Below are 10033 nucleotides of genomic sequence, written 5' to 3'. Positions count from 1 at the left end.
TATCAAACCCTGCAACTAAGTTTTACAAATCTGAGTGCCTGTGTAAAACAAGTCAGAAAACTTTCCTGGTGCCGCTGAAGTGCAGAACACCAGCTTCCACTGGCAGGGGCCTCAGCCATGGGGACACTGTGGACCTTCTTTTTGACCTGGGCAAAGAGGGAGGAGGCAAGAGGCTTAAGTGCCAGCAATGTTTCTGGGGCCTTGAAGTTCAGCTCAGTGGAGGGGTCCTCAATGGCCAAGATATGGTCCCTGATCTAACCAGGTAGAGAAGACCTGCAACTAGTCTTGAATGTGGAAGGGAATTTCCAGGGCACCTAATCCAGCCTCCCGTCCAAAGGGGGAATCTCCTCTGTAAGGAGCCTGGCCTTATCTTCTTCTTGTTCCCAAACAAATCACTTTCAACAGTGATTCAGAAGCCAAACTAACGGTAAGGTGGTCAAACCATTACCTGGGAGGACAGAGTTATATGGGGTGCTAAAACATCACTGGAAATGAGAACTCTCCACTGGGAGAAAAATCCACACAGTCGAAAGGAACACCTTTATAAAAGGATGGTGGGTGGGGGATAAAACCTTTATTCCCCAGAATAACAGAAGATGGTCATTAATTGTCTTTTTGAGGGTGGTATCACTGGCTGAATCTGGGGCAGAGGGGAATTGTTCAGGACAAGAGGGAATGCCAAGCTGCCAGAGCAGCCCCCCTCCCTGTGCAGGGCCTGGAGTCAGACTGCTCCAGTTAGACCCTTTCCAGCTCAGACCCTGAGCAAGTTACTTCACCTTCCTCAATCTGTTTACTTCTCTGTACTATGGAGATGGTAGCAGCACCTACCTCACAGAGTTGGACCTGAGGAGACAACATAACAATGCCTGAAAGTAACCGCTCAACCCTCAGTAGCTTAGGACCGGCACCACCATTTCCCAGTCAGCAGCGGAGCGTTTATTTTTCCTCCCGTCACCCACGGTCAGCAGTAACTTTCCCAGTTCCTTGGTGTGGGGTCTCCAGAGCCCAGGGGCCCCCTCCAGCTCAGACGCTCATCACTTCATCCCCTTGCTGCTGAGACAGCCTCCTGCTGTGGTCTCCATCGCCTTCTCTCCAATTCATCCTGCCCCTGCCTCCATTTTCTCTCCCTCAAAATGGCTCTGTTCACTGAACACTACCACTCCCGTGTTCTAAAGCCCCACTGCTTCGGATAAAGGGAATGAGAGCCTGCCATGAGCCAGTAACCATGGCAGGTTCTCAGAAAGTGCGTGCTCATCAGTGCAAGCTTGGGTCAACATCTGACTTCTCAAAGGACTGGCTCAAGTCTTCCCTCCTCTATTAAGCTTTCCAGACCACCGACGCCTGTGGTTACACTCTCCACCAAACCACCAAAACACACTTGGCCAAGTACAAGCATGTGGTCGAGACCGTATTCTCAGCAAAGTGTTCCACAGCCCTCCTGCCTGCTTCATGCACAAGCACAGGGTGCGCTGGGACCCCATCTCATTTTTCTTCGCTAGCACATAGCTCAATGTGGGGCACACTCTAGCAGCTTGTTAAACGTGGATTTAAGGGCTTTCTTCATCCCTCAAACCTCTCTCTTTTGCTGAGGCCACTTAATCACCATGTCCAAACACAAAAGCCTCAGGAAGAAGGCACACACCTCATTTTCCACTCAAGTCAAAGGAAACAGTGTGCTCTGTGGTGACAGCCCGCAGACTGCAGTCAAACCACTCTGGCCTTACAAGCCCAACCTATGACGGAAGTCCTGCCAGGAGAGGCTGGCCCTGCTCACTCTAAGGACAGGACAGAGAGTCCCCGGGCCCAGGAAAGCACAGACAGACGCTCCCCAGAAGCTCCTGGACCCCCACTCCTCCTTCTCTCCACGCAAAGAATTTGCATGGAAATTACTTAACCTAGTTCAATCCTCTCATTTTATCCTGGAGAAAACTGAGGCCCAGGACTAGTACCTCTCCAAAGGTCAGAGGTAAAATAGAAAAGCCAGGGCTTCTGATTTTGTGGGTAAGATGCATCCTCTTCAGTTCCCTGTGACAATTTTTGTCACAAAGTGGGAGCTCAGGACCACTTTTTGATACTAAGTCAGGGCCACCGTGGGGTTGGCTGTTAACTGGGGGATCTCTCCTCAAGCCCATCTTGACCCTCTTCTTGCTTTTTCCTGATCTCTGTTCCCTAGCCTACATGTCCCATATAAACAAAAACTTACTGCTAACTGTATCATTACTCCAAATTTCCATCTTCACGCCATCTTTATATCCCAACTACTCAGAACTGGTGCTTTAAAGATTCCCAGAGGCACCATCTCCCCCATGAAAACCTCTAATACCTACTATATGCACACAAGCCTCACCTTTGCCTATGTGTTCAGGTATTGCCATCATTAACTGAATTACACTTGATCCTTTTCCTGTTTGCCCTACATGGTCATGACTCTGTAAATTCAGCCTTCTTTCAGAACCCCTACAATTGATCACCTTGTAAATTTGTAAGTCAATTCAAGGCATACAAAAGCTTCATAGTCATTTCTACCTCAAGAGTATACACTTAGCTCACTCACTAGCCTCTGGTTAAAAAGTTATTTATATATAGTGCTAAATATATACTAAATACAGTTCTAAGTGTGCTCTACACACACACACACACACACACACACACACACTCTCACTTAATCCTAACAACATAGAAGAAAGGTTGGTAGGCTATTATTATAAGTTTGGTAAAACCCAAATCAAGAGCTGCAGAGGCATAAGCATGGCAACATGCAGACCCCACTGCAGTATTAGCAGTCATCCTGGAAACTTTCACTAAAGGAGCGTGGCTTCCAAGAGCTTTTCCACAGATGTCTGAGAAGCAAATAATCATATGTAATTAAGGCTATTTCCCAAACAGCCTAGGAAAGCTGCCAAAGGCTTTCCCAGAATTGAGAGGCAATCCTTGACAACTGTGAATACTGTAGCCTCTGGATACAAGATGAAGCAACTGCCAACCTTCACCACCCAAGTCAATGTTGCTCCAGAAAATAAGGTTCCCTTTATCAGTTCATAAGGGTTGCTATAGTGGTACACAAGGTTTTTACTACTCTTTTGATTCTTGAGAAATGGCTCCTATGGCAGGAAAGCATTAGGATTCACGCCACCCCCAGCTGTAACATAAAGCAAATAAACCATCAAATATCTCTAACTAGGATCTTAAGATTTCTCTAAACTGTTCTCTAGAAACACCATTTGCGCCTTCGGTCTGCCTTTTTAATGGGGGCACAGAAACAAAAAATGCTTGTTTGCCAATAAACATCTGAAAGACTATCATAACAGCTGATCAGAGCCGAGGCATCACAACAAAGTGACATTGTGGTAGAAGACAATGCATACAACTCTGGAGCAAGAAACTCCTGGGCAGAGAACTCGCAGTGATGTGTGTACTGGGTATTTCCGCCAGCCTAAAGGCCCCATCTGGAACATTGTCCAGTGATAGGAGGGTCTCTATCACTGGACAATTTATTACCTGGACAGAAAGAAGTCACTGCCACCAACAGCACTGTGCAGTTTTATTAACCATTCAAGTACAGTAGCATCTGTTAAGATCGGGACAGAATTGGGATTTAAAAGTGAACAGATATTCAGCATCTAACAGTTTGAAAGAAGCCACTACATACTCTTTTCACAAAACATGTTTTCACAGAGCCAATACAGTACTAGCCATTAACCCAGCACACCAAGTGTACTGAAGTAGAAAAGATGCAACAAGAAAAATAGCTACATTAGAAAGACTTCAACACTTTAGAAAAAGAGTAAAACACTTTTAGTTTCTCCCCTTTAGCCCCTAAAACAACATCATACAGTCTGGATCTACCTATACAGTCCTACATCAGCTTCTAGAATATTTGTCAGGAGGGCAAAAATAAAATGACACTGGCCAGTACAGTCTTTGGATATTTAGGAAGGGGAGGGGGAGAAAGTCAGTTCTCAGAACAAATTAGTCAGCTTCAGTCTCATCAGCAGGATCTTTGGATTCTTTGTTCTTCCGCACTTCTTCAATGTGCTTGTCCTGTAAAGAAATAGTATATATCATCAGTCAAGTAAAAAAAAGCCTGCCAGGTCACACCCCCAAGAGGCCCAAATCAGCATCAGTACGTATGTTATATAACATACATAATAATATACTATTATTATATAATTATATATTATGGGAATCACATAATTAGAGTTCTAAGACATCATCTTTGAACTTCCTGGGTCACTCATGGAACCTAATGATTCAGCCTTCTACTGCTCTTCCAAAGAATGTGCAATTATGCTCGAAATTGGTGAATATTCCTTCTTATTTAAAATAAGATGCCTCTGATTTAACATGTTGACCCCAAAATTGATGACAAAGACACCAAGCACATGTGATCAAGGCAGAGAGTTCAAGCCACTTCACTGTTGTATCAAACCTCAAGCTCTTAAGCCCCTCAAAGCCAGGAAGAGACACCAACCTTCTCTCGCAAACGCTCCAGTTTGGCAGCCATTTGCGCCTCTCGGTTCTCTTTGTTGGCTTCCATTTTGTGGGTCAGCTTCTCTTCTGCCATTTTACTGAAGTTGTTGTTCTCCTCTATCGCTTTTTGAAGCACTTCCTTCTCATGCTCTCGTTTCTCAGCAAGCTGCTTCAAGACCTCAGCTTCATGGGACTGGAAAAAAATTTAACAGGCTAGGCTCTCTGAAATGTTATTTAGCATAGTTAAAAATCACAAAAGAAATTATTGAGGATTGAAGATAGAAAATTAGATCTCTTTAAATAATACTGAAGTCAGGACCTGAATTATCTATATCAAAATACTGTGAAAATGATATTCTTTTTCTAGTGTTTGTATTTACTTTGGAAGACTGCTCATATTTGTTCAGAGATTCTTGCCCAATTATTCCTTAAGGAAATATTCGTAAGATTTACTGCTTAACGGTATCAACGTGACTTGAGTGACATGCACTTAGGAATGGCACTTTATTGTAAAGAATTTTGGTTTTTTAACTTCAGAACCCCTGAAGTTACTAAAGAAACTAAAGGTAGTTTCTTTCTACCTAAAGAAAATTAGGTCATTATAAAAAATGTAACCATATTGATAAAAAGAAAGTACATGGCAATGACAGGAAATTTAAGACTAAGCCTCCAGATGACTATTTAAGTCAGAGGATTTGTTTCAAGGAAAAGCTTATTAGCTTTTTTCTGTGCAAGCTGCATTAAATTCCAGACCACTGGAGCTCTGTTACCACGGTGTGCCTCCTTCAACAGACTCAGAATAGCTTATTGCCAAACAGATTCCAATGTGTTTGGAAGCATCAACTTGCAGGAAAACTTCAGAGCATCTGCCACTGGTTCTGTTAATTCTCTTCTTCAAAATCCCAGTCGTGATAAGAGTTTCACTATATTTAGCCAGTTACTATGTAAAGCACAGACTAATGACTACAGGGCCAGCACTGATTCCTAAAAAAAGTCCCTGTCCAGCCTTCGGCTACATCTCTTCCATGAACTCAAACTACGTGAACTCCATCAAACTCCATCAACTCAGACTAAACAGAAGAGCAGGTGGGAGATGAAACACCATTGCAAACACAGCCACTCTTCCTGGGGAAATAATTCCATTTCGACAGTGGGTCAGCACACATACATAAAACATGCAGCACCAAAAGGTGCACAGCACATGCTACAGCAGCTTAAAAAGGGGCCCAAAGTGTATGTGTGTGGTTACAAGTACCCGACTTCAAAACACTAACTGTGTTGGTCATAGGCAGGTTACTACTTCACCTTTTTGTGCCTTCATTTCCCTAATTTTAAAATTAAACACACTTACCCCAAACAAAGTTGTTGGAAAGGGGGACTAAATGAGAATTTATGTAAAATTCTTAATGAAACGTTGAATAGAGGGAAATACACCAAAATGTTAACAACAGTTATTTCTGCAAAGTAGGATAATGGATACTTTTAATTTCCTACTTATAAACTTCTGTGGTTCTCAACTTTTCTCTAACAAGCATATTAATATTTGTTGACTTTTCTGACTAGTTCTTTTTAAAGATAGCTACTTTATAATAGAAGTACTTAGATAAAAGCTGCCACAATACCAGTATGCCAGCTGAGCAACACAATCACATAACTAGCAATTTAAAATGTTTTTATTGTACAGCTCTCAAAAAACAAAACAAACAAAAAAACCACACAGACATACACAGAAACCCAAAAAACAAAGCAAAACAAAAAAACCCAAAACCTTAAGAGACAAAAAAAGAATCATCCACCAACAAACCTATTTTTCAAAAAGAAAGCATGAGAAGCATGAACTTTGGTTTCAGGCAGACCTGGGCTTGAATTCTGCCTCCAATACTCACTAGCTATATGACTCAGAAAAATGACTTAACATTCCTGAGACCATTTTCTAATCTAGTATCTCAGACAACACCTACCCTCTAGGGTCACTGCAGAAAAGAAGAATATAAGTAAAGGAGATGGTACACAACAGGAGCTCAATAAATGATGGCTGGTATTTTCTTCCCACCACTAGCATATGTAATTTTCACACAGTTATAATCACCATCTGGCTACAATTCTGTTTTCCTCCTCTTATAAAAATAAAACAGATTTGCCATATTACATTAATAAATATCCTGTTTTCTGTGAATTGATGTTTACCTTGCGTCTTTCTTCTGCAGCTTCTAGTTTCTTCTGAATTTCCTCCAGGGAAAGATCCTTCTTCTTTGGAGGGGAAAGGGGGAATTCTGGGACAGATTCTTTTGATCGAGGGCTGAGAATCAGCTCAAAAGCCTGGCCTGAGGCACGCTTCTCCAGTTCCTTCACCTGGATATCTGGATTTGATCATATTTATAATATATTCAGAAAAATGGAGTTTTCCTATTCTAATAAACTGTTCTACCGTTTTCTAAAAACCAAATCAATTTAATGGATAGAATTAGGGCTGACGAAGCAGCTGTGTTTACAGGCAAGAAATTATTATCTAAATACCACCTCCCAGAAAAACAAAGCTCAACATTTTTGGATTAATAAATACCATTCTAAAGTATCAGTATTTGACAATCATTTCCCTGAACAAAACAAAGACTTATGCAAAACTTCACATTTTGCTTTACACCAAGCCAAATCATCTAATAACGAACCAATTAATTATGAGCTCTCAGTACATTCAAGTAACAATAATTTTTTCTTCTTTAATTACTCTGATTTATAAAATATTTTTTTTGGTAAAACCAAAACACAAGTGCCAAATTATAAGCTTAAGACTTGAGCCATCTCCTATTCTAAAATTAGAAGCCCATCACAATTTCGGATTTTCCAAATAGATTACCTACCAGAAGAAGCCATGGTGAACAGAAGACAAGAGACTGGCAGTGTATTCTACACAATCCACTAGCAAGGAAAACCCTGGAAACGATTTTCAAAAGCATGCGATCAATTTCTTTGCATTTCCATGCCATCGATTCAAAGGGACCTCAAATCACATCCATATAAATCAATGTCAGAAAAATCACTACTGTGGAATTAAATAAGACATCATTAACTAGAAAATTATAAAAATCCATAAAATACTCAAACACTGGGAAATCTGAATTGAATAGAACGCTGGTTGCAGAAGATGAAGTTAACTGAGCTTGCCTGTTCAAAAAATACTTATATTTTTAAAATTAGACGGAGTTTAAGTCACAAGATTTTTTCCTCCCCTATATTTTCCCTCTGGTGAGAAGATATTCCAGGTTCAACGCCTAGTGAGACCGGAGCCATCTTAACACTGCCTACAACTCATTGTGCAAATGAAATACCCACCCCTGCTTTGTCTGTGTCTGCCATGTGTAAAACAAAACGCCCAAGCTAATATTAACCAATAATGTCGAACTCCCATTGTTCCTGCGGTCTAAGCTCCTTGTCCAACAGCTGGTAACATTAATTAGTTTTATGAACCTCTAGGTTTTAGGTTACAATAGTTGCTGCCTTGCATAGAATTTTTTCATGAAAAATTCTACATCCCTTGATTTTTTTTAAAGGTCATGATTCTTGTAGACCCCAGACTAGTACCAAAACCGTAGGAATACAGGCTCTCAACAGCTGGAACTTAAAATCCTAGTCAGCAACACGGTCTAACCCCGGCGGAGCATTAGACTCAGCACCAGACCCAGGGTGGGCGTGGCCCTGGCCCAGGCGAGGAAAAGCGGCAGCCCGCCCCCGGCCAATCAGAGAACGCCCTACACACCGGCCCCTGGCCCCGCCCCCTTCCTCCCCGCGCCTTTTCGAATCTCCCCGAACTCACAACACCCCGGAGCCCGCGCGCGTGGGAAGGGGCGGGATAGGCGGGGCTAACGGTCCTATCCGGGTAACTCCGCCCTTCCCGGGCTCGCCCCGTGCGGACGCCCCCCCCAACTCCCGCCAAAAACACCTTGCGGCGGCCCCCACCCTCGCCGCAGCTGGGCGGGTGGGGCAGTCCCCGGAAAGAAACCGTGGGGTACCCCGCCATCGGCTCGCCACCTCTTTCCTTCACTTCCAATCTGCCGCCACCCAAGCGGTCCGCGCCCCCCGCCGCGAGGACTGGAGCGCTCTCATGGGGTGTCAGCCTCTCGGGCGCTGCTCCCTGGGGGCGCCGCCCCGCCCCTTCAGACAATGGGGACCCCAGCGGGGCCGCGCCTGGAGGAAGGTGGGGGCCAAACGAGGGCCTACGCCCCCTATTGTCTCCTCGACGACATCCCGGAGCTAACGCAACGAGCTCGCCCAGCAGGCCGCGCCCCCTCCCCACCACAGCCGCGCCCCCGGGGAGCGGGGACAAAGCCGAGGCTCCGCCCGAACCAAACACAAAGCGGAGAGATCCCCGCCCGCCAGCCCCTCTGGGGCCCGCGGCCCCGCCCGCCGCCCTCCAGCAAGGGGTCGCTGCCAAGACCCTGCCCCTCCCTCCGGCCGCGTCCCTCTCGCTGCCCCCAGCCTGCAGCCGCCGCCGCCGCTGCCGCCACCACCACCTCCTCCTGGAACCCCGCACCCACCTGCTCGGTCCGAGCCGCCTGGCCACACTCTGAGCACCCACAGACCCGGGCGCGCACAAAAGCGCCAAACAGCGGCACGTGACCTCCCCGCAGGGCTCCGCATTGGCTGAGAGAGGCGGCACGTGCCGGCCCCTCCCCACCCCCCACAGCCCAAGTGGGCCCCGCCCCTGGGGACCCCGGAGCACCTCGGGAAGTGTAGTTCAGGCTGGCGGGACAGAAGGACAATGCGAGGTGTGAGGGCTTCTTGGCGGTGTCTCCAGGTGTGAGCCGGGGGCTGGGACGGTCGTCTGGTCGCGGAAGAGGGTGATGCGGTGACCCTGCCTGGGTCTGAACCAGTTCTCCCATCCTTAGGAAAAGGGCGGGGCAGGGTCCCTTTCCACCTCTCAGACGGTGGCCGCCTGGACTCCGCGTCTGTTGAGCCACTTGCCCCACGTCGCCCCAAGGGCAGCACTCGGACAGCGCATTATCCCTTCGGTGCCCCACCCTGTACCGCCACCTAAGACTCCCAAGCCCTTGTGACAGGACAATGCCACTCGACGCCCCCATCTGTCACCTGTATTGTGACATCATCATAATCTCTAACCCACTCAGCCCTAACAGGGCACGGGCGTGGCCCTTAACTCACTGTGTGAGTTCTCGCTACCATATTAGGGTCCCTGAGCTGGTGACCAGACACCTGTGGGGGAAAAGCAAGAGGCTCTGGAATTTGATCTCCTTTGGTCTAACAAAGTCACTCGGCTTAAATGCAGACTCCCATCTGTTCTGCCAAGCCTTTTGCCGGATGATAGGGAAGGAAGCGCAATAGCAGTTCTAGACTACTACACAGACTGCAGTTAAGTGTTGCTTTTGTTCTTGAAGCACGTGTTCCTCGGATCGGTGGGGGGGGGGGGGCTTTTAAAGAATCAAAACAAAAGAAGCCACAAGGTCACGGTTCTCCCTGCCCTGGATAGATCAGAAGCACAGCAGATACACAAAGGAAATTGGTCTGACCCTGGCTATCTTAGAACGACTAGCCTCATTCTTACCAC

General features: G+C 45.9%; 1 protein-coding gene across 1 annotated transcript; it reads right to left on the bottom strand.

The window, feature by feature from the left end:
• Positions 1 to 3524: 3524 nt before the first annotated feature.
• STMN1 (stathmin 1) lies at positions 3525 to 9140 on the bottom strand. Its single transcript, XM_082423419.1, has 5 exons — positions 9006 to 9140; positions 7332 to 7404; positions 6658 to 6830; positions 4472 to 4663; positions 3525 to 4041 (listed from the first exon to the last, which is right to left on the bottom strand). The coding sequence occupies exons 2-5, from the start codon at positions 7342 to 7344 to the stop codon at positions 3970 to 3972; spliced, it is 450 nt and encodes a 149-aa protein (XP_082279545.1). The 5' UTR covers positions 7345 to 7404; positions 9006 to 9140; the 3' UTR covers positions 3525 to 3969.
• Between the last annotated feature and the right edge of the window lie 893 nt (positions 9141 to 10033).

Source organism: Balaenoptera physalus (genome assembly GCF_965194825.1).
Source record: "Balaenoptera physalus genome assembly, chromosome: 1".
In the NCBI taxonomy this organism is placed as follows: Eukaryota; Metazoa; Chordata; class Mammalia; order Artiodactyla; family Balaenopteridae; genus Balaenoptera; species Balaenoptera physalus.
The sequence above is the reverse complement of the archived record's forward strand: the minus strand, read 5'-3'. Positions and strand labels throughout refer to the sequence as shown.